The 25,498-nt window shown below is 38.7% G+C and overlaps 1 protein-coding gene across 3 annotated transcripts in view; it reads left to right on the top strand.

Moving 5' to 3' along the window:
• Positions 1–66: 66 nt before the first annotated feature.
• Positions 67–25,498, top strand: part of galnt13 (UDP-N-acetyl-alpha-D-galactosamine:polypeptide N-acetylgalactosaminyltransferase 13) — a 36,185-nt gene continuing 10,753 nt past the window's right edge. For all 3 annotated transcript variants that reach the window (XM_044365776.1, XM_044365775.1, XM_044365774.1), the window contains exons 1-9: positions 67–460; positions 4,891–5,183; positions 13,946–14,114; positions 16,753–16,919; positions 17,489–17,696; positions 18,822–18,992; positions 19,665–19,782; positions 21,700–21,880; positions 23,656–23,795. In XM_044365776.1, the coding sequence (XP_044221711.1) occupies positions 5,042–5,183; positions 13,946–14,114; positions 16,753–16,919; positions 17,489–17,696; positions 18,822–18,992; positions 19,665–19,782; positions 21,700–21,880; positions 23,656–23,795 (1,296 nt within the window). In that variant the 5' untranslated portion in view covers positions 67–460; positions 4,891–5,041. The remainder of the gene's footprint in view (positions 461–4,890; positions 5,184–13,945; positions 14,115–16,752; positions 16,920–17,488; positions 17,697–18,821; positions 18,993–19,664; positions 19,783–21,699; positions 21,881–23,655; positions 23,796–25,498) is intronic.

Raw genomic sequence — 25,498 nt, 5'->3', positions numbered from 1 at the left:
AGGATTCCATGATCGACGTCGCTTTCAGCCAATCAGAGAGGAGATACGACACACTGGCAGCTGAGGTTAGATTGTGCTGAATATGATCTCGCCTGTCCTCTTACCGCTATAATATTCTGTCGGAGAACAGGTGCGTATGAAGACCTGCGTAGCATCATCCGTTTTTAAACGAATGGGAAAATTCATGAAGCCTGTTCACCGGGTTTACTGCGCCACAACCGGGCACATATCACATCAAGGTGTCTGAACAGGTACCATGAGTGTTATTACCGGACGGACAATATTTCAGATGGACTGTAACTTAGCTGCCGTTTTGAGACGCAGTGCTTGCGTTTGCAGGAGCGACTGATTCAGATATCTAGCCGCTATAATTGTACGTTAGGTCATGTTGTCTGCGCTCAACACGTTGCCCGAGAGCAAAGCTGGAGCAGGTCACTGATTCACTCCATCCATGATTTAGGTAAGCGAAGAGTATTGTTATTTTCTGTTCTTCCCTGCACACCTTCCATTAGGCAGATAATACCTCGCACTTCTGGCTGTAATCATCAACAACATGTCTGTAGTTGTTGTGTTGGTGATAATGATGATGAGATGATGGTTTGATGTTGCATTTAATCAAGATTATCATGTGTGGTATCAGTTGAAAATGAGTGTTTATTTACAGTGATTTTTCCATCTTGTTACATCCCACAATTAGTAGAATGTACTATAAATGTACATACACATGAATGACAGATTGACAGCATCTCTTTCTGTGTGTGTGTGTGTGTGGATACATTATAATTACTTATAATTATTTAAAATCACCACAGTGAGACTGATAAATGTAATTTTATGTGTGTTCAGTTGGTAAACAGAGCACACCTTTTTTGGTTTTTGGAGTTGTTTGGGTTATAAAAGAAGCTACAGTCAATTGGCCTAATGGGCTTATTGGGATCAGCTCTATAATCACCTCCTGTTCCTGGCAGGGCTGGGTAGAGTTTTGCATTTTTCAATATCAGTGCCAATATGATGCCTTTTTTTTTTGGTGCCAGTACTTTCTTTAAATACTTAAGGTTGAAGAATATAAACATTTTTTCCACCTCTCAATGCTGCAGTGTTTAAAGTTCTCTTGTTGACCAATCATTAAGTGCCCACTTTCAGGTCTTGACAGTTTTCAACGCTGTCGCAGAAAGCATCGATGTTCGATATCCAGCTCTACTGTCTGATGGTGACAACAGAGAAGCAGGTTCTGCTGGTCTGAGCGTTTGAATGAGGAACCCATGAGCAAAAACATCGAAACTGCAATCAATCCCCCCCCCCCCCAGCGGACCTGTGGCTCGCTTAGAAGCTGCTTCTGAGAATGTGGACGTATCTGATCACTTTTCTTCTGCTGCTTTCTGCTCATGTTACTGTCACGGTACCAGCGCCAAAAGTTGATCCAAGGCCTGTCCAATTGTATTACTGTAGACAGCAATTAGTTAGCAGTCTGGCAATTGCACAGGAGCACTCCTGAATGAGGAATACGTAATTAAGCTCACATGTCACGATTAACTGTCACATCAGGAAGCTGTTAATAATGCCTGGTGGTTTACGCTTGTCTTGAAAGGACTGAAAAGTGTCTTGTAAAGACTGGAGAGACCTGTTTATAGCACCTCATACAGCAGACAGGAAATATTTATTTGTGCACTGCAGATGGTTGGGTTAATTGACTCTGACCTCTTCGAACGAGACTCTATTCGCTGTGCAGCAAGCTGCCGGTAGCGTGGTTCGGTGGTACCAAACCCAAACATGTCTCTGCCACTGACGCACCAAGCAGATGGTTAGAGATTCAAATTGACCTCTCTACGATGTGAATAGAGGTGATGTGCTATACAACATACTTAGATTTCGGCAGAGTTGTCGATTACACTCATTACCCCGGAGTCTAGATTGCCACTGAGCCCATCAAAACATCCATCCACTTGACTTAAGAGTCTATGAATGGTGCATGAATCGTGGTTAGTATGCTGTCTGTCTGAAATCATCCACCACGCTGTGATCTGAGTTTGATGCTCTTGATGCAGCTGGACAGAAGCAGCCTTGTTTTTGAATGAGATAAGAGTGAGCCCAGGGCAGCGGTGTCATGCCCTGTGATGGATTCATTACCATGCTGCAAGTGAAAGATAAGAGAATCTGTCAGATTCCCAGCAGGAGATGCTGAAGGCATCTCCCACTATTTGTAAAAAGTAAAGGGTAAGTTAATATACATACATGTATTTGCATTGAAACGCTCACTTCTGCACACTCAAATTTTCAATATATGTGAAATTTTGAGCTTGTGCTGAGGCTCAGTTGGCATTAATGCATGTTATGGGTTAGAATGAAGCTATGGACCTTGGTTGTGTCTGTAGCATAAACTAGAATTGACTCGGTGTGTGTGACGTATTGTAGGCTATAATTCTGTTATGAATGTCTAAACGGCTACTGGCTATTTGTGCTCTGAAAGCATTTTTTCCCTCCATCGTTCCACTTTCATTCTGATTATACTTTCATAAGCCTCTCCGTCAACAAAAAACCTATAATTTCAGTGAAGTAGAAATCCTGTTTGACAGAAAATGATGATGTTTTTTCATCAGAAATATTGTGAGGCATACATTCAATGCCAGTGCGATATCTAACCTCCACAAATTGCCTCTGGTATAAAAGCCTTCCAGATGGTCACACTACTGATGAAGAGGGAGAAGTCTGTAAAGGGGAAAATGAGCATGCAGTCATGCTTTCAGATGGAGAAATGTGGAGGGTCTGGGGTCAGTCCAATGTGGGAAGTTGAGTGTGTCTTGTAATAGACCATCCCCCTCATCAAGTAGTTGTGTGTGTGTGTGTGACTGAAGGCAACGACACCTGTAAACAGTTATTTCTCCGTCTGAGCTGTTCTGTTGGCATATGATAATGATGACGGTAATAATGGTGATTAATGATGATTATTATTATTATTATGTACATGTAAATGTGTGTGTGTATTTATGTATTCCAATTAATTGCTTCGGCTGGTATCATTATCTTATTGCAGATGTATTTATATTAGCGTAAATGCAGCCGATAATAACAAGATGTTGCAGTACAGAAATACCAATACATGTAGTTTGTTCTAAAATTACATGTAAAAAAACAGATTAATTAAAACTAATTTACGGGATCCTTATAATAAAATAGTTGTATGTTTATGTAAAAAATAATATATAATAATACATAATATATATTTAGTACTTTTTTCCCCTTTTTAAACAAGTATATACAAAAACACAACAACAAAACACAGGTCGAATGAAGCAAAACAAAGAAGTTTCCAGAGTAGTGAATAAAACATTCATGCTGAGTCGTAGATTCAGCGTTCAATGTAAATGTCCATACAGGCTAAAAAACACAGATGCAATTCGGGGATGTCCCATGAGTGTGCTGTAGAAAAGGTGACTTAAGCAGTTCAATTAAACTCTACATAAAGCCACGCTCAGAGCAGCACATAAATTATCACAGTCGGGTCGATTTGCTGTGTATAGCCCAATATCACAAATTACAAATTTGCCTCAGGAGTCTTTACAATCTGTACAGCAATGCAGCATCTCTGTCCCTTAGATTAAACTGCAGCTGCGTCCATTTTCTTTCTGATACAATCATCAAAAGGGACCCCAACTCTTAATGTGCAGGAAGAGTCAGACTAGGAGTATGAAATCTCTACCTCTAGAGACAGGAAACTGTATTGTTGAGTCACCTCTCAAGACAAGAAGGTTGATTTGATTTCCATCCTCTTAAAATAACTGTTTTTAGCTATAACCATACAAACATTAAAGCCTGTTGGGTTTCATATATTAGATGATACATTCAGAGGCGTTGTGGCTTTAGAAATTGTTAAATTATGTGTTCAAGTCTGTCCTAAAACAATAGTTAAGTACCCAAATTAACATTTAACCTGTTTTTCATGCTGTAATCATTCCTCCTGTTCATACGGACCTTCATAATGCAGTTACAGTGTAAGTGATGGGAGACAAAATTCACAGTCTTCCTTCTGTGCAAAAATGTATTTAAAAGTTCATTTGAAGTTAATGTGAAGCTTCAGCTGTCCAAATGAGTCAAATCAAGTCAATATCTTTCAAAGTTACAGTTATTTTAGTGCCAAATTTCCTTTTCCGCTGCAGCTGAAGAGAAAAACACAGTCAGTTGAGACACACACAGGGATTTTTTTTTTTTATTAAAAAGTCTGTAAATGTGAAAGATATCCACTTTGTTTGACTAAGTCAGATGACTGATAAACTTTAAACAGACTGTGGATTTTGTCTAAAACAGGGGATGTCAGTAAAAACAGTAGCAACATGTTTGTGAGCCTTAACGTTAAATAATCAACTTGCTAGCACTTGCTAGCTAACCAGCTAACCCTGAGTTTAAAGCCTTTCCCCTAACATTTTCCTGTGTTAATAAGTGTCATTTAACTGTATTTCTAGATAATTACTGATCATACACATAGAAGTCAAAGCAGATAATTTCTGTTAACTTGGTTTGCTGTGAACATGAACAAACATGAACAAATATAGGTAGTTGTCTCAAAAATCCAGTATAGGTCGGGCTATAATATATATGTGTTTATGACACTGTCTGTACATTTCTTTACACCCACAGTGTGTCTCATTTACAGCTTCTCTTGTATGTCATTGTCACATTGCACTGATATAAAAAGTCAAAGAATGGAAAAATGTTAATTAATCGCTAATTGTGTAAAGCCATGAAATGCATGAAGTGAAGTCTGTGCACTTTTGCAAGAGACAAATATTGATCTACTTTAAACATGGTTCCCCACAGACTTTGCTGACATCATATTTCTTTATATGTTGATTATTTTAGATCATCATATCTTTGTTTTTTTCCTCTCTCCACTAGGATGACGCCTCTTGGTCAAACCTGCTCGGTCTCCTCTCTGTTTCCTCCCCCCACCTCCAGAGTTCAGACACCTCATCAGCAGACTGAGCACTCCTGAGCGCTCTCTGCTACCCTCCCAGTTTGGCTGGCTGGCTGACATCCCAGGGAGGTGATGCGACGGTTCGTCTACTGCAAGGTGGTTTTGACCACCTCTTTAGTGTGGGTGCTGGTGGATGTGTTCTTGCTGCTCTACTTCAGCGAGTGTAACAAATGTGACGACAGGAAGGACCGCTCACTGCTCCCCGCCCTCCGAGGTGAGTCCACACTACTGCTGCGACTCCTTTCAGTCACAGAATAGACCGTTAAACAATGAACTTAATCTCAGGCTGGACTGCTTCAGTCATTCTCCCTTTCTCTTAAAGATTTGATGTCAACTGTGCTTATATTTTAGTTTTCACGATTTTGTATTGACATATTCTGTTGCTCAGTATAAAATGAGTATTAAGGGAACAAAGGGATTAACACTGAATTAATGGTAAGACTTCTCAGAGGTAGTTAAAGTGTTTAGAGCTTAGTAATTGTTCAATAAACAGAGAGTCCAGTTTCCTGTTGGAAGTCCAGAACTGTCTGGATTTTGAATGTTGTATAACTTCTCACAACATAATCAAATTATAATCATATCTTCATTCAACACACATGATGTGCAGTGTAGCAGATAGTGATTTGAGTTCCTGGAATAATGCTCATTTAAAGGACCATATGTGTGGTTTTGCATGTTTTGACCCTTATTTACATGTCTGTACATACAATATGGAAATGTGCATTCTGTGCCATTTTTCAAAGCATGCATGGTAGTAGTATTGTTTTTCAGTGCAGTAATGTCACTGTAGGATAATGTAGATTATTTGATTTCGCTGCATTACCGCAGAATGAAAAAGTAACTTGGACAGAAAAATAAATGAAAACATGATGGTCGCTTTAATAGATAACCCATCTTATGTCATGTAAAACAAGTTTTTAGTCTTTACAAACCTGATTTTAATACTGTTCTGAAAATGCAGTCTTGAAAAATCAGTTTCAGTCTTTATAAGGCCTTTCACAGCAATAAACAATTACCAGCTAATCAAAAATAAATAGAGGATAAATATGAATAATTAATAATTGCTAAGCAATCAGAATGCATTTCCTTTGTAATAGGTGAAGCCAGATCTCTCCCTTAATATAACTTAAATGTTCAGACGAGCTCTACTACAAGTGTCTTGATGTTAATGTTAATCAAAAATCAAAAATAAATCACAGTTTTGAGTTAAATGAAATGTAGTGATTGATCTTTGAAAACTGTGGATGTGGAAAAGAAAAAGGTTTCAACAATATCTGGAAAACAAGCATGTGAATCAGGGAACATACTGTAGGTTCGTTCTTAGGGTAGCAGTCTGCATGCACCAATATATTATTTATTTATTATATTTATATTATATTTCTTTTAAAATTACCTAGGATTACTGAATGTGATAACTCCAATTTATACGTGAGATTAACAGATAATTCCTGTTTTTATTTGAAGTCTCTGCATTTTTGATCTTGTAGAATCAACCTTTTGTTTGGCATCAGTCAAACAAGCTTGACAATAACCTCTGAACTTAAAATGTTCATCATTTCATGGGCCTGATCTATATCACAAATCCGATTAGAATAAAGAAGTTGACTTAAGGGAAAAACATCGCCTCCAAAGTCAGAAAAACACAACATTTTTCAAAATATAATCCTTGGCAGTAATTTAAAGTTTACACGATTTGTGGTAAATTAAACTACAAAAATTCAGTTTTTTAATACAGAGACCCTCTATTGAAATTTAATTTGATTGTCACATTGGACTAGTAGAGAAAGATCTAGTTTATTTTACTTTGCATATTTGAAACTGTATGTGTGTGTTTTTGATACTTCTTGGGGACCTTTTCCAGTATAAACACTGACTTTGTTGGGACCAGTAGTCCTCACGGAGACCAAAGTCCGGTCCTAATGATGTAAAATGTCATTTCCTGGTTAAGGTTCAGAGTTGAGGTGTGAATTGGTTAAAGTTTGGGTTTGGGTTAGGCTGTCCACAATGAATGGAAGTCAATGCAAGGATACAAGGATAGCTGCACAAACATGTGTGTGTGTGTGCCTGAGATCAACCTAAACCACAACCCCTCTTTAGTGGTTCATTCCCTCACATGCCCTCAAGTAAGCAGGTTTCTAAGAGGCTCGCTAAGCTGCTTTTAAGGTTAGCGTGAGGCAGAGCTTCCAGCTACTGAGACTGATTACCATACAAAAGACTAATGTTACACTGAAGTTACTCTGCTTATGAAATAGATGATTTGCTGAATTTCTGAACTGTGTGTTGAGATTATTTTCAGACACAGGTTTTGCCATGATACAGCGGGTGTTTTTTAAAGTTTGCATTAGAAAGCAATCTTCAACACAAGTTCACTTTTTGTTTGGAATTGATTTAATGCAGAGACTCAAAACAAAAAAGGGAATTATCTGCTAATTGTTGCCTCACTTATAAATCAAATTCAATAATCCTACATCTTGGGCAAATTGTGAAAGCTTTACCTCGCGGCAGATAATCTCAAATATTATATATTATATCATCAAGTCTTCTAATATGAGTCGCAGGATGATATGGTTGTTTACAGTCAGTTTCTACTCCACTGGATCCATTTTGGATAGAAGGAGTCAGTGATTCCATGTTGGTCACTATCAGGTCGATAATGACCTTTTGAAAGGATGTCTGCCTTGGATTCCTGATTAGAGCAGGAACACCTGGTCACTCCCTGGCCAGTGCTTCCCAGTTTGACCAGAATAAACTTTATGACCAGTCACTCCACCCTGTCCACAATGTTCATGTAAGAGTAAAGTTGAAGTGGTGCCGTTTATTAATATTTAATGTGGTCTAGACATACAATATACATGGGAGCATTAATTATACAGAGGCGGATGTTACCACAGGCTCTTGGCTACAGCATAAATATGTGCATTTACAGTCAAGCCACACACACACACTGATTTATATTTTTTAAAAGTATCATATTACCTGCACAATTAAAGGTTGTATATCTTTTATCTACTTAAAAGTTTTAAGAGGTTTGCTCTAAAACTGTTTTAATTGAGTGACTTTGGGCAATTAGAGGACCTGAAATTGGCCCGTGGCTTTCAGGATTAGCAGCCACGTGCTTCACAAGCATTTTTTTAATACAAACGACCTCATGGATTCAGAACGTATTTTGGACACTGATTAAATGATTCATTGGTTTATTAATTCATCCATTTGGTCATTCATTAACACACTTACGGTTCGCCTATTAACCGACTTTAATGAGCTCATCGCCGGCAGGGATGAGTATCGTCTGAAATCTTCTTCAATCCCAGTGAGTTTTACTATCTATCTGTTTACTGTACCAAAATAACACAGTTTAAAGAATACTGTCACCCAGGAAAAAAAATGTTTTCTCAGGCAACTATATTGGGTGACTAATGACTCTTTGCACAGCTGTGATCACAGGTGTGGTGAGAGGTTCAACAGACGTATATCTTTCAGCCCATAGGCATCCGTGCAGTAGTGCTTTCATCCCCATACGTGTGAAGAATATATAAACAAATCCGAGAAGTATTTTTTGATTCATTTGATTTCATTCTTGGCTATCTTAAGGGATTAATGAACCATGATTATTTATTTAATTTATCTCCTAACTATCCTTGTTTGCCAAGAATGTAGCAATGCATTTCATATAAATTACAGTATATGAATTCATACATAATTCAATATTAATGACAAGGTTGATTTACACAGTATTAGATTTATACTTTTCTATGTTAAACAGAAACCAACCTTTTCTTCACTGTTTATTAACCTCTCTACAATCAACTTTTTTAGCTTTTCTTTAATTAACAATATTTCAGGATTTCATTCCTCTGTTCTTTTTTACACCACATTCTGACTTATTTTGTTTTCTGTTGGAGGCAGGTACTGTGGGAAATGCACAAATTACAGCCTCAGTGTATTAGCAGCTTTATTTTAATCAGGGCTGGGCGATATGGACAAAATCAAATCAATATTTTTGACCACATATCTCGATATTGATACTGTGACGATATTGTAGGGATGACTGTTGGTGCTTTCACAAAATATTTACACACTGAGATTTTTGATAAATACAAATAATAGAACAGCGAGAACAGTCCGATAAATTCAGAAAATTACATCACTTTATTATAATGCAGCCTTTAAAATTAGGAAAAAAACAACACTTATGCCATAACACGATGTTACGATATCTAATCGCATATCACGATATTGATATATTGTCCAACTTTAATTTTAATATAGGAACAGTTTCAGATACCAACTTAACTGGCAGGTTGATCCTTCTTGAAGGTGATGGGTATTGATTTTCCATCCATGACTGACTTTAGTAGAAATTTGTAAAACAAACAAACAAACAAAAAAACAATCAGCCTTCTTATAGAAATATATATTTTTCTCTCTTTTTAACAACCATACATTCACTACTATATCGGTTAGGGGATTTAGATTTTTTTTTTCTGTATTTAAAAATCTATTGATTAGTCGATTGAAGATTATCACCTGATGGGCTTATGGAGATAAAATAGATCTTTTCCAACATTATATAAATTGCTTTGGTATACAGTTGCAGTTCCTCCATAAAAATCTGTAACAGTCAGAAAACAGTAATGATACTGTAACATTGAGAACCAAGTAAAGAAACTGTATCTTTGTCTGTTTGTAGAACAGATGGTTGTATTACCACAGTTTGATATTTATTTCAATGTACGACTGTAAGGTTGCATTAATGTTGCAATGGCACAAAGAGCTGAGCTGAGGAGATCATGGTCACGACACCTCCTACTACTTATAGTTCTTCAGAACACAAAAATGTAATTCAGACAATGAATTATAGTTTTTAAACAGATTACAATGAGAGCATATCTGTTGCGTGTGACATGCACCTGAAAAACACATCTGACAGGCTTGCTGTCTAGACACGGGGTTAGGGTTAAGATGGACATCAGAGTAGCATAAAAACACTCTGCAGGGTGTTTTTTCCTGGCCTGCTGTGGTTTTGTGTTATAATATAATATCATATAATATAGAAAAGCCTGAGAAAGAACCTCCAACTGTGCACCACTGCACAGACCTTTTTCTGTAGAGTAAATGAAAATGAAAATTGTTGAAGAAAGCTGGAAAGGCCACAGGGTGAAGAACTCAAAGCACAATCTGTAGATTAATGGCCGAGTCCACCTTGACAAGAGGAATCTTGAATCTTGCAAACAGGGATCCAAGAGAAAGAAATATAGTATAGCACAGGATCAGATATATACCATATGTGGCAAATGTTGTTTGGAGCATGTTGGATTGAACATGTATTGCTAATTTGTCAGAATTATGAGCGTATCAATCACGTAACACTGACAGACAGAGAGACATGTGGCACTTTATTTTAGTTCAGTGCTGAAATATGAGTGATTGCGTCACAGAAGACTCATTACCTGTGAGTGTAAGGGGAACCTTTTCACTGTAATTGCTTGGGATAAAGCTTCAGGCAGGGACATTGAATTAGATTGATTGACCCGAGGACAGACAAAGCCACTGTTTTCTTCCCAGATGATTGTGTTCATCTTTTATAATGAATGCTCTGTGTCAGGAGGGGGAGTGTGTGGCGACCAGTTTGTGTCTTAAGGCTGCTCCGATCTGTGTGTTGCTAAGCACAACAACATTTAAGTGTTTTTTAGCTTTTATTTTTTGTTTATTTGTATGATTTTATAGATGGACATTTTGAAAGTGCTGAGGGTGAACATGTATTACATATACATATTATATTACATATATTATTTCAAACAAGATATAACAAGAAAAATATCTGGTTGCCTCATGCAGGTTAAATAGACTGACATTTGGTATAAACATGCTCTGTAATGGAAATAAATGAAGTTAATAGCTTTAAAACATAATCTTTATTGCTGGTGAGGTACGAGATCTTTGATATATCCGAGAACTGAATTGTTTTATTTATTACCTAAATACATACTGAAGCCCAAAAACAAGATTTAAAGCAGCTATAATCGCTATTTTTTATATTAACAATGTATCAAATGACAATATGTGATGTCAGAGGCGTCACTTGCAGTGATGAACCTACTGAGAATAATCACCTGACTCTACAGCTCCTCTCAGCTTTACGGAGCTTTATAGTGAGTTAAGCTCACTGTTTAGTCGTCCGGTCTGCAACTTTACTGTTTTGGTTCACTCTCACTGCTCTCATAGCATCATTTTCAGCTGGAGCAGGCAACTGTTTTCAAAGAAAAAAGCTCTAAAAAGCCACTGTACACTACCTGCTCAGCACCAGTTAGCGACTGGCTGGTGAACATTGTCGACAATTTAGCAGCTAGAGAAGCAGATGTTTCCCTCAGGAGTTGATAGAGACCACAAACAGAGCTAAAGGAGAGTTAATGTTGGACTTACATTCATCAATTGGACATGAACGCGACTCCAAATGAATGATAAGGTTGGTGCTGTATGTGTAAATAAGCACTAACAAGTTCAACATATCAATTTAAAAAGTGATGATGTGTCAGTGTTGGATTCACAACTTGTTTCTGCTACCCCCCAAGTGGCCCAGAAATCAGTTAATGCAGGTTTAAGAGTCTACAGCCATGCTAGCGGCTCTGTAAGGCTGTACATTGGCACAGTAGTGCTTTGAACTTAATACTAACGTGACTCAATATGCTCACAATTAAAAAGATTTTTCCTCTACATGTAGAGTCTGCATGATCTCTCCATGTCCAAGTGGGTTTCTCTGAGTACTCCGGTTTCCTCCCACAGTCCAAAGACAAGCAGTTGAGTAGGTTGATCAGTGACTCCAAACTTGCTTGCAAGTGTGAATGGCTTCATTTCAATCCATGAAATAGTTGCATAAAAAACAAAAGACAGAAGTCAGAAATATATAGAGGTGTAAGAGGGAAAGACGGTTGAAAAAAGCTCAAATATCCTCTGCAGTTTTGACTGAGTTGCACTTTAACACAAAACAATCAAATGTTAACCTTTCCAAAAATGCATGCTATGTTCAATGTGAACCATATTATTCCAACAAAGTCAGTGTTACTTTTGGCTGTTGCGTGTATCACATACTGTATTGGTTTTCTGTGCTTGAAAATAATTACTTGGTCAGATATTTTCTAACTTTCAAATTGCAACAAAGAGGCCAGAAATGCAGCGGAGAACTGAAAATGACAGTTTGCCTCATTATTTCAAGGCCCAAGGACTTCCTCCTACAAAATTCACAAAATATACCGCTCTCTGCAGTTGTCCACATCTGACAGTAGTGTCTCTTTTTTTATTTAGTAGTCATCCATGTTCACACTCAACAGAATATGTATAATCTTAAATCTTTAAATAATCCATAGTATCAAACAAATTGAGGCACCCCAAGCTGTCGTTGATGGTTTTCAGGATGTTTCCCCAAAAAAGTAACATCCTGTGTTTATCTTTACCTGCAGGCTGATAGCTCGGAGGGGTTGAGCGTGTTTGATGGATACTTTATTCAATCATCCAACTCAGCTCTCGAGCTGTGTCCGTCAGATTTAAGCCAATGTCCGAATGGAGAGTGTCAGCAGCACTGTAAAGAAAAGAGCGCAATCACTTGAGGTTAACAATCAGCTGACACCAGCCCGTCCCGACGAGGGGTCGTAGGGAATCCTCTTAACCCGGGGCCATGCAGCTAATGTGGACTGGGTGTCCCCCTTTCATGGAAATCACCGCCTTTGCTCTAAGAGATTATTTGAGAGAGATGCAGTGAGAGCACAGTCATAAATCCATGAGAGGTTATTTACCTTTGGTGACCAGAGCAGCAGTAACAGCAGCAATGCTGATGTTTTGCAGCCATTTGACCAAACAGTGCGGCACACTGCAGGAGCATATAGCAAAGACGACTACAGTAACAGCGGGACGGGGATTTTGCTTTCATTCTCTTTTTTTCATCTATTAATATGTTCTGCTAAATCTCTTAATTCAAAACCCTAAATTCTAACCCTAACCCACCTAATAGATTAAATTAAAATTAAATAGAGGTGGCAGACTGTCGACCCAAGCCACAGCAACCAGGAGACGGTTTAAGCTGCGTGCCTGCATTATCTGTAGTTACATTTTCACATTTTCTGATGTATGAGGAAACATATTTATCCCAGCCTTTAATAGTGTAAGTCAGAACGGCATCACATTTTCTATTTATACACTGTTCTTAAGTATTATTAAAGTGAATACAACATACTGTATTTGCACATCATGTATACATTCTGCTAGTGCCGTGACTTGCTCTTTAAACACATGAGGTCAGTTTAGTTCATGCACTCTGATCTGGAAACTGACATTTTATGTTCTGGCTTTTTACTAGTACAGACAAATGATACTTTACAGAGACACAACTACCTGTGTGAATTGCTGTGCTGCATGAAGAGACAGATAATAAATGCTACAGCTGTGATTGTGCAGAATTTATCTGTAGGTCATTCCCTTAGTTGTGGACTAGTTTAGATAAGACAAGATTAGACACAATAGATTATATATTGATATAAATGATCAGAGACTGAAGTGCAATCTGACATATATGTAGTATGTATATCATTCTCCTTTATTGAAGCTAACATTTATAGTCAATCCAGCACTATATTTATAATATATTCTTTGAACCTGTTCCCTTTTCCTTCTTTGAGTTCTTGAAAAACCAGCACAAGTGTCTTTTTTTTCCACTGGTAAGAAGAGGGCAAACTGCCAAGAGACTGGGGCCATAGAGGTCAGTCAGTGCTCATTACTCCCCGTCCCATTTAGAGGAGAAATGGGCTTTTATAACTCAGTAGTTATACTCATATTGTTTCCTTATCGAGAAGTAGTCAAAATGATTTATTTTATGATGTAGTTTGACATTAATGTCTCACTGCTATAGTGAGACAAAATTATAACCAATGATGAGTTTGCTCTTTTCCCAGTTCTGTTACGTGTGCGTCATCTGTTTTGTTACAGCGGTGATATCACGGAGCCACGAGGGTCCAGGTGAAATGGGCAAGGCAGTGAACATCCCCAAGGAGGACCAGGAGAAAATGAAGGAGCTCTTTAAGATTAACCAGTTCAATTTGATGGCCAGTGACATGATTGCACTCAACAGGAGTCTGCCGGATGTAAGGTTGGATGGGTGCGTAAGCTTGGGTGTTTTCCAGATGCATGCTGTGAATCATACTGCCCGACCCTTTAACACCTACAGTGTCTGAATGTGTGCAAGGACACAATTCTCCACCACAAAGAAGGTTGTAGTGGGGAAAAAGGAACATGTTTTAAAAAATAGGAATGCATATAACAAAAAAAATATTAGAAACAAAATGAAGCAATTAGGCTTTTATTATTGAGCACAATATCTGACCACTGTGACCCAAACTAGTCTTTGAATTTGACCACAAATGGACTGTAAAGTTCTTTGACATTTAAATGTCGGTTTGGCTGCATTTATCTAGTAATTTTATATTAGCCTTTACAGTTTTTCTCTGGTGGAGTTGAAGTGGAGCCAAAATAAATATTTTGTAATCAAGATTACGTTATCATTTCTTTTCTGAGCCTGGTAATGTCATAGAAATCCCACCTCTGACAGCACCCGTGAGCGCTCCTTCACTTTTGGTGTGCGTCTTGGAGGGCAGACGCAACCCAGGAGTTGTGTGTCTTAATCAATTAGGCACTAAATGCATGCAGATTACGCCATTTTCTTAGTAAGTCTGGCCTTTAGTCCTCACCTTGCTCCTCCACAGCCTATAATCTTTGATACCTTTGATACCCATCACACACTACAAAGTACCAAAGAGTTTCTTTCTCAAAAAGTGGATATTTTGGCTGCCACTTTCTGCCTTTTGTTTCTTTAGTTCTTTATTTTTAGGTTTTTCTTTTACTCTTTAATGTGTGTAGACCTTAACGCTGGGTTCACAAGAAAGTGTTCCAGGATTCAGACAAAATGTGTCAGATGGCTCAGCAGCGCAGCAGGGATTCTTGCTCTTGTTAAAAGAGTCTCGACAGCATCGCACAGCAGCAAATGACAAAAGGCGCTGCAGATGAAATATTCAGCATTATCAAAGCAATGTTATTCTTATTATTAAAATATAGTGTATTTGTTGAGTGCATTAGATGTTATTGGGTATTAATAAATGTATGAAACATGAAAATACATCTCTAATTATGGGCACTGTGTGAATGCGGAATCCATCAGATCCCCCAAGTGTGTACATCAGGCTTGACATTTCAGTCGGAGTAGGGTTTTGTTTACTGTCACTCAAGATCCACTTCAGCACTTAATGAAAATCCAAGGAGCCATTTTGCTTGAAACATGAGCTTATTCATCTCAGGTTGCTGAAATGCACGGGCATTCGCCTCTTGTGGAGACATTTATTGAAGTGATTCATGATGAAATATTCCAATTGAACATGAGCTCTCCACACCACTTTCATTAAGTGCGGCCCAAAGTCTCCACATGTGAGAAACGAGAAATAGGCCACGAGATAATCTTTTTTTTCCCCCCACACCTACATTCTACATTTTTATCTCTGCTATTCTTGCCCATACCAAAGAAATGCCAACTCAAGACTTTTTTTTTTTTTTTTTCAATGTGAGGATGCAAATAAAGATTATTTTTCCTCCATAGTGCAAAAGAAGATGTATATTACTAAGAAAAAGTGATCATTCAGCTGATTGCAGCTCCTCCAGTTTTTCTGTCCATTATGGCTCTATCTTTCCCTCAATATAAATATTACAGCAGCTTTATTAGAGCTTATCCTTGCAAAATTTCACCAGCTGTGTGGTGAAAATCATCCAGAGTTATGCAGAATCGCCAGTTGTTGCCTCTGGCGATAACATTTTGTCTTTAAGGCAACCTCCTGGCCTAGTTGTGTCAGTCAGTCCTGTCACGTTGAATAGACAGGACTGAACTAGCAATGCTGTCTGCTCCGATGGCTTCTTTCACCCTCCGTTACCTCCTACTACCCCTCCTACTGCCATCCAGGCTGCCCTGCTGGCTGTCCACCTCCTCCTTTTGTAGTGCAGGTTCATTCTTTATTCAACCTCATCCACCACATTCTCATTCCTTGGGTTTGACAGACAAGGACATGCTGACATAGCTGACAACACTGGTTTTACATTTTTTTACTCTTTTGAGAAATTTGTCAGTAAATCTCCAATGGAAATGCTTTTGCACTGACGATATCATTGAATAGCAGTGAGGTAGACACAGATTCTGTTCTCAGACACTTTTCAAACAATTTAATGAGCTCCAAGCATGGAGACCCACTGTGACTGCATTATACCAACAACTTTAGCCTAGGTAAGTTGTCAGGTTTACATATACAGATATAAATGTTATGTTCAGCTATTAGGTTAACAATAGTTGACTTTAATCTAGCTTTAGTTTAATTTTGAAGAATTAATTAATAATTTTGTCTATAAACTGTCACAGATAGTGACAAATAGAGATAAAACATCGGTATTCACTTTACAATAATATAAAAGAGAAAAGCAAAATCTCAAATTTGACTCAATCTCAATTTTGCTTTAACCACCAAATGTTTTTTAATTAAAGGATTAATTCATGACCAAAAATGTCAAAAGATTTATTTTCTTAGTAGAGTAAAACAAGATTAAACGAATTATTTCAATATGAGTTAATTGTAACAATCTGTTAGAGGTTCAGTCTAAAACCGGTAGTCCAACATTAACATTCGTCACAGCTAAAGCTCAACAACTTTCCTTTGTTCAGTTCTGTGTCACTGATTCTTTTCTTTCCTCCGCTGCTCTCTCAGCTGTAAGACCAAGGTGTACCCAGACGACCTGCCAAACACCAGCATCGTCATCGTGTTTCACAACGAGGCATGGAGCACCCTGCTGCGGACCGTCCACAGCGTCATTAACCGCTCTCCGAGACACTTATTAGTGGAAATCGTGCTAGTGGACGATTACAGCGAGCGAGGTTGGTAATCTACACTGGGGCTATCAAGGAGCTCACAAAAGATATCGGACACAGTATCTGATAGTATCGAAGGTTGAACTCTGTCACCGCAGTAACGGATACAGGATGTACATTTTGAACTCAAGTAGGCAGACGATCATTGTCAACAACATGTGACACTAAACTCTGAACCAGGATCAGTGAATCACTGAGCTGGGTAACAAGACAGTGAATCAGTGTTTACTCTTTAGAGCACCTGACTGCAACTTATAATTATTTTTATTGTTGATTAATCTACTGGTTATTTTCTTGATTAATTGATACTTTAAGGTCTTGTTTTGTTCAACCAGGAGTCCAAAGACATTCAATTTACTACCAAGGAAGACTAGAACAGGCAAATATTCACATTTTAGAAACTGAAACTTTTTTGCCATTTTTGGTTACATTAATGATGAATCTATTATCAAAATTGTTGTAGACTAATTTTCTGTTGATCGACCAATGTGTTAATTGACTAATTGTTTCAGCTGTTTTGAGTTGAATAACTCTGCAGGTGCATATTTTCTGGGATGTCTCCTGTTTTGTTTCAGACTTCCTGAGGAAAAAGTTGGAGAACTATGCGCGGACTCTGGAGGTGCCTATGAAGATCCTGAGGATGGAGCAGCGTTCAGGTCTCATCAGAGCCAGGTTGAGGGGGGCAGCTGCCACAAAAGGTCAGGTCATCACCTTCCTGGACGCTCACTGCGAATGCACCATCGGCTGGCTGGAGCCCCTGCTGGCTCGCATCAAAGAGGACAGGTAGCAGCCAAAAATACAGAATGTCTTAAACCTGACGTTGATCAGACGGAGGACTAACACTGACAGGAAATAACAAATAGAGGAGAAGTGCACGAGAATGCCTAAGAGCTTCCACTTGTCAATCATTTTAATCTTTTGCCTATTCAGTCCCTGAAACATGCTTAATTAATACGGGTATTATCACATTTCACTTAAGTTGCATGATTGCTCTATTTGAATATTGATGGTACAGCAAACTATCTGTTATGAATACACTATTTGAGCCTCACACTGCTGATAGGAGAAGATAATTATTTTGCATCGTCCGCTTCTGCTGCTGCTGCCTCAGAGGCAAAACTATATTAGCTCCAATTACTGCTGCTTTGTCTTTGCGTTAACTCTGTCACAACTGATGCCAGTAGACGCTAGCAGAGTCACAATTAAAGTGTACAAAGACATGTTTTCTAGCTACAACAGATACATGCGCACCTTCAAATACAATGTGGTTCCAGAGGATTAGATCTTCCTTTTTTTTTTTTTTGTTTTGACAGTAGGTATTTTCCTCAGCAGCTTGTAGTGTTTGTGTGGTTATTAAGACAAAAGTGTTACTATAAAGTGACAAGGTTTTAATTTATTTGCTGTTATTTATAAGAACATTAAGCTATATTATATCAGGCTGTTACTTGCCTGTTAGAAAAAAAAAACAGGGTGTAATCTACAGTGTGTGTGTGTGAGTGAAATAAATGGATGGATGGATGGATTAATAATGATTCTCCTGCAATCCATCTGTTATCTGAGGTCAGACACATTAATTTTCCCTCAGGACGACATTGGTATCACATGACTCAGAATATTATATTATAGAGCCATTACACTTTTACTGAATTCTGCTGCACATGTATTGATGTAGAAGTATGGGCGCAGACCGATGAGACGGTGCAGAAAGCATAAAGTATGTTGACGGCAAATTCACGTGATTGATGGCACGAGTCCGAAGAAAGTCTGAGCTGAGTTCACGATATTAACATTTTGCAGGCAGTTGCCTAGCTTGCCTAATGGTAAAGGTCTGTCCCTCAGTACGATGCAAGGCTTCATCCATACAGTCGTTTATCTGAGCGTTGAATCTTTATTGTTCGGGTCTTTCAGGACAGCAGTGGTGTGCCCTATCATCGATGTCATCAGCGACGAGACGTTCGAATACATGGCAGGCTCAGATATGACTTACGGTGGATTCAACTGGAAGCTGAATTTCCGCTGGTACCCTGTTCCCCAGCGGGAGATGGATCGACGCAAGGGTGACAGAACACTTCCTGTCAGGTACAGACAGAAAATATTTCTTCCTTAGCTTCCTTTAAGCTAAATCAGGGGGAACGTGTGATTGTGTTTTCACTTGTTTAACATCTTTTTATTAAGAATTAAGAGAAAGGAGGTCAAATTACATAAAAAGGTAAAAAAAAAAAAATGCTAGTTTTCAGTTTCTCATCTGAGCTGAGAATGGTTTTACCTGTGATGACAGCACACTACAGAGAAGACATGGATAGTTAGATTTTCTGACAAACACTCTTAAGAAAAGTGCCATTTTTATCTGCAGATAGAAATAGATCCTTTTCGTCTGTGTTTCCCGCTGATGCAAGCAATAACATTAATTGTTATTTCACTCTGCTGTAGTGTAAGTATGTATGAGCTAATACATTTTTAAAATAGAAAAGTGGAAACTTTGCTTATAGTTGCCTTTTTCGGTTACACAAAAGAAGGTGCAGTATGTCGTTTGTATGCAAATCAGGTCCAGCAACAAACAGTATCCTTAATTCAGAGTCGACTTCAACATAGAATTAATTAAAAGATAAAAGTAATTACTCCTCTAAGGTTTTGTTTCAGATTGTCAAACAAACTGGTCTTTTATTATATTCTGAATGTTCCTCAGAGTTACACTGAAGTACTAATAAATACAGCATGAGGAAACATAATATTGCTTTTCGTCTCTTGCAGGACCCCCACCATGGCAGGAGGATTATTCTCTATAGACAAAACATACTTTGAAGAAATAGGAAGCTACGATCCAGGGATGGATATCTGGGGCGGAGAGAACCTGGAAATGTCTTTCAGAGTGAGTGACTGAAAACAGGGAGGATGTTTTACTGTACTTGGTTGGTGTCTGTGGGGACATGCCAGTTACTTTGTGTCCCTCACCCTGGTCTTTTCCTTGCTTCGTTGGCCCTCCCACTTTAGATACAAGAAAAATATGTTTCTAATGATGGTGGCACAGCTTGCTCAGTTGGCTTTAACTGCATTGCGTTGTTTCATTTGAAGTTGGTATTTGCACATACAGTATTATGTGATGTGCTGTCTAAATAATAGTAAGGGTCCACTCTCTGTCTTTGAATAAGGAGTCAGTTTGACTGTATGGAGCAGAGAGAGAATGGAACTGGTAGCGGACTTGTCGCAGGACCCACAAGTGGACCATAACAATGGTGTTTGTTCTTGTGTCACCTTTTTGATGATGGACTGTGTATCTAGTAAGTTCTGGTTTGCAAAACACAGTGGAAACACAAGGCAGAACTAGTAAAAAAGCCTCACGAGTTCTTAAAAGTTCAAGTTATGTGAAGCTCCAGGTTATAGGTTGTTAAAAGAAGACTCTACTGATTTAGCACTGCTGTGGCATCGTCGAACTCGCTATGGACAATAAAAAAAGTCCCAGAGATATTGTATTTTTCAATCCAAACATTTTTCTTCCTTGTCAAAAACCTGTGGCCTTCATTACCCAAAATGCAACTCAACTCACTCTACTGTACAGATTCAGGTGTGTTATACTAGTAGCTGCTAGCCTCAAGCAGAGATGAGGAGAGGTCTACAGAGGTCCAGTAATCTTTGTAAATACACACTGCCAGATTTTTTTCATTTTCAAACTTATAGTCTTCAGCTCCAACTGACGCTGACTCAAGTGACATCACTTGTTCCTTGAGGCAGTTTATCAGACTTCGCAGCTCCCTCTGGAGCCACTAAAGGTTTTATCCAACTTTTTTCACATAGTACCTGTAAACAGACTTTAATGTGTAAAATCCTTCCCCTTTAAGTTACTACAGCGGACAATGTAGAGACTATTTAACTAGCATCCGCTCATGTACAATAAACTTCCATTCAGACTTGAGTGTGGATGTTCCCTCCTGACCACTGGAACACACACACAGTGATAACTGTATGCCAAACATCCATTTAGACTGTGTACACATCAGTCAAACCAGTTTGTGAATGTGTTTCACTGCTGACGCTGGAAGCACATCAGTGGTTTCTACTGGGAGCAAAGCATTTATTTCTCATGACTTACATGCATTCACATTTTTAATGTTTTGCTTATAAATTAATTATTTAACTGTACATGTTATGATTATGAAAATGATGTAATATAGTGCACATTAAAATGTTGTTTCTCTGCAGTACAAAGTGATTGATTTACAGCTTCACGTGACTGAATGACAGTAATTTATTATAGAAAATGAGAATGTTATTAATGCTGAAAGACAACATGCAGTAGTGATGACATAAAATGTTAATCATGGCTAAAGAAGATAAGAAGAAATCTCTTGATGAATGATGAAATAAAATTTCATTATTTCATTTGTTAATCAGACCTACAGTTGACCCATATCAACTATTTTTACACATCAAATCTTAGAGATTAGTAATAAAATATAATACGATAATAATGTCTGTCCACGCTGGTATGAAATTGTGGTATTGAGGTGACGTAGTTACAAAGCAGCCCGATCAGCTGCAGCCTCCAGTTGCTGACAAATGTCCAGCAAGTGACATATAAATGATATAAGACTTCCCTGTAACAAGGTCTCTTGTTTCTACACTCCTTTGTATTAAGAGCAGTACATCCTCATGGCAGATTTCTGGTTCACCTGAGGATCAAGCAGTGAGGATCCATCAAATAAAGGAATTGGCATGTCCCCAAATAACTGTGTTTATCTTCTTTCATGCACATACTGTATAAATCTACATTGTCCCTATATGTCTGCAGATCTGGCAATGCGGCGGCTCTTTGGAGATCGTTACATGTTCCCACGTTGGCCATGTTTTCCGGAAGGCCACCCCATACAGCTTCCCTGGAGGAACGGGCCAAGTCATCAACAAGAACAACAGGCGGCTGGCCGAAGTCTGGATGGATGACTTCAAAGATTTCTTTTATATCATCTCACCAGGTACGAAGCTGTGGTGAGACCGTTACTGTCAGATTGTATCTTTCTGCCTCTGCGATGGTAGAATCACAGGCTAAAATGGCCTGAATTCTGCATTTCAGAAATATATATAGTCCACCAGGAGTTTAATAGATGTTTTATTTAGTGCAGCGCTGTTCAAAAGCAGATATGAGCTCCTCTGTGCTACTTGCTGATATTACATTTAGCAAATTGGTGTGAAAAGGAAAGACTTGCCTGCTGTCTTTTATTCATTCATTCATTCTCTTGCACTGTACTTTTTCTAGCTTAGTTAAAAATTTATATTTCTCCTTTTAACTGTCTTACATTTGAATTTAATGTCGCTTTTGTCACCACAAACGGGGATTAATTAACACACACTCCACATTTAGTGGTACTCTGGACTTGAGTTCAGAAATCTACATCAGAAGACCATCTCTGACAAATTTTAGGGGAAACTCAAACAGAACTCATCCACACACGGACGAACTAGAACAATACGACTGTGCAGATTGAGACATGAGTACCCCTCCATCTGTCGACTTAGTAATGTGATTACCCTTTAGCAGACAGCGATGTCCCAGAAATCTCCGGTTACATGTTTTAGATGCCAGCCAACCTTTAAGGGATCATCTGTAATCTGCCGGTCTTATGGCACAAATTTTGACCTTCCCCCTTCACTCAGTCAGGCAGGATTCTCCACGGGGCAGGTGCGGAGACAGAGCCGGCGCCGTGATGGATGAGTCTTTCTGCGTCTTGCGGCCCCACAATGACTGCCTGTTCCTCTAGGACATTAGGGAGAATGATCTGGGCCATGCTGCTGTGCCAGACCTCACTTATAGGCGCAGAGGAACACAGTATGTTGCTCAGGCTGAGTTTGGGGAGTGGCATCTAGTGAGCCTATTAAAAGAGCCTATTAAAAGTGCATCTCCTTCCTCGTCCCTCCTCTGCACTGGTGATTTCAAGATCAAAGAGGCTATTCATCATCCGCAACATGTGATGCTCAGACCCTACAGAGAGAGTGAAGGAGTGAGAAAGAGAAATGGAGAGCCAGGGGAAATAAAGTGGCATTCAGCTCACAGCTTTTATCTGCCAACTTGAAATTTCAATACCCGCTGGTTAAAGTGTAAGACGTTGATGGTACTGAAGGTGCTGCTGGCATTGTCTTGCATGTGTTTGATGGATAAATATACTGTGCTGCGGGTTTAACATGTTGGCTGATTGTGAAAATTATATTCTATTTTATTGCAATCATGGTCTTTAGTGATAAATTACCCCCCCCGGATCTATCTACATGCAAGCTATGAGTCCTCAAGAGGCACTCTGGGGAGAAACCATCTGCCTAATGTGTTTTTAAGTGTCTTTGCCCAGTTGCTGTCTAATCCTTCTTCAGTCTTCAGTTTCATCAGGGCTGATACATCATGTAGTTTCCATTTGGCTAAAGTAACATACATCATGGAGCACACGTGCTCCACAGTTGTTGGATTCATGCATCTGAAGGAAATGCTTTGCCTTATTGGTCTTGATTGGACTTTTCAGCACATGCTCTGTTTGCTGAAATTAGGTAATTTCATGTTTTCAGGGAGGTTTGCAAGGTGTCTTTTTTTTTTTTTTAGAAAGGGTCCCTCTGGTGTTCAGCTTTGGTGTTGCAAAACAAAAAAGGACTGCCCTTCCATTTTCAGAACAAATAAAACTGTATGTGGATTTCTATACTAAATGAAGGTGAATACCGACTCGTGATACATATGGCTGAATGCTTGTCTTGGAATTTGCGCCTGCAGGAGTGATGCGGGTGGACTATGGAGACATTTCTTCCCGTAAAGCCCTCCGCGAGGCCTTGAAGTGCAAACCGTTTTCCTGGTATCTAGAGAACATCTACCCAGACTCCCAGATCCCAAGAAGATACTACTCACTTGGTGAAGTATGAGCTTTCTTGTACTCTGATCACCCATAATGCAGCAGATACACTGCCTCCGTCTGCAATGAGTCAGATATGTCCTTGCTGCTGGGCTGTGTATTCAGAGGACGATATCACTGAGAAAAATCTGCAAATCTCAGAATCCAGCAAGGGTTTAAAAAAAAACTAGATAAGAACAAACATCTCCAACTGCTCGTATTGAACTTGTATGGTAAACAAACAAGGAGATGTAGGTATTGATCCCAGCCACATTATTATCCTATGCATGGTGGGCTGGTGAGATAAGGCTCATGCATAGATTCTACACAGTCTCATAGCACAATTTTGTTTTTGTTGTAAAACACACAAAAGTGCAAATATTAGTCAATTATTACCCAGCAAGTTATTATTTTGTAATAGAGGATATGTATCCTTCCCTCCTGAATCTGAGCAGTCAATTTTTGAGATGAATACTTTAATAAAAAGAGATGGAACACAGATTGTAGAAATTAAAAATACATTGTTGATGATTTGCAGCTAAGGTTTGATCATTCATAGTTAATGTTCTTCAGATAATAAAAGTTCCTTTTATATGTTCTTATCTGCTCACACAAGAAAAACCCCTTTTTTTTAAGTGACCTGAATCTGACCTGAACTTGCCTCTGTGCAGCATGATGTAAAGCCAGTGCTGACATGCAGTGTGCTGTCTGCACGATAGATGGAGGCCATATAAAAGTAATGCCAGATGAAGAACTCATGGTGAAATGAGCTTGTAATCCTCCACCATTCATACTGCTGAGGATGAGAGGATTTTTCATCTGTGCTGCTCTGCTGTACTGCAGTACAAACTGGCTTTCTCTGTTTCTCTCTCTTTAGCCACTGCAGCACCTCAGCTCTCATCTTCCCCCCCCCAAGAAATCTGACCGATTCTCGTCCACCATAAAACACAGTCAGCCGTTCTTTAACAGCTGGAACCATTAGGTTTTATATTGCTTAATTATGAACGCCATTCTATTCTTGCATGATGGGCATAATATATTGCGTAGGCAACATATAGAGTCAGCTCATCTTTAGCACTTTTTTTTGCATACTCTTACAATGCATGTGTTCATTAGATAGCTGAGCTGCCTGTAAAAGCCAGTAAGAGCTGTGTTAACAGGCGTCACCCAAAGCTCTGCTGTCAGATCACATATCTGTTTCTGCTTTAAAAGTGCCGAGCAGGAGCTGTATTAGTATGACTTTGTGACACAATATCTGTTATATGTGTGATTTTATACCTCTAAAATCTTCTGACATCAGACAGCGGACTCTGGCAGAAAGACATGGTGACAGGCGTGCATTTTTCATGATCACTATCTGGAAATGAATTAACAGTAACAGTTGACTCAGTAATGGGAAAAACTAACTTGACAAATGTGGATGAAAACTGCGTAACTGTCAGTTTTGTCTGTCACTTGGTTTCTCTGAGAGGAAAGCCTCTAACAACACTGAGACTGTGACTTGTGTGTGATCTGATGTGGCTTCAACATCAGCAGCTCATGCATCTTGAGCAGCAAGCTGTTATCATTGGGTTGGTTAAAGCAGCAATGATGCCAGCTAGACCGAGTGTAAAACAAAATAGATAATAATAGAATTAAATAAAAGAAAATAACACAATATAAAGGCATGAATGAGGCTTGAATGTAATGCAGAAAGATCTCAGGATAGTGAAATTAAGGATAGTCATG

Source organism: Thunnus albacares, chromosome 11 (genome assembly GCF_914725855.1).
Source record: "Thunnus albacares chromosome 11, fThuAlb1.1, whole genome shotgun sequence".
In the NCBI taxonomy this organism is placed as follows: domain Eukaryota; kingdom Metazoa; phylum Chordata; class Actinopteri; order Scombriformes; family Scombridae; genus Thunnus; species Thunnus albacares.
This window is presented reverse-complemented; position numbering and strand designations above follow the sequence as displayed.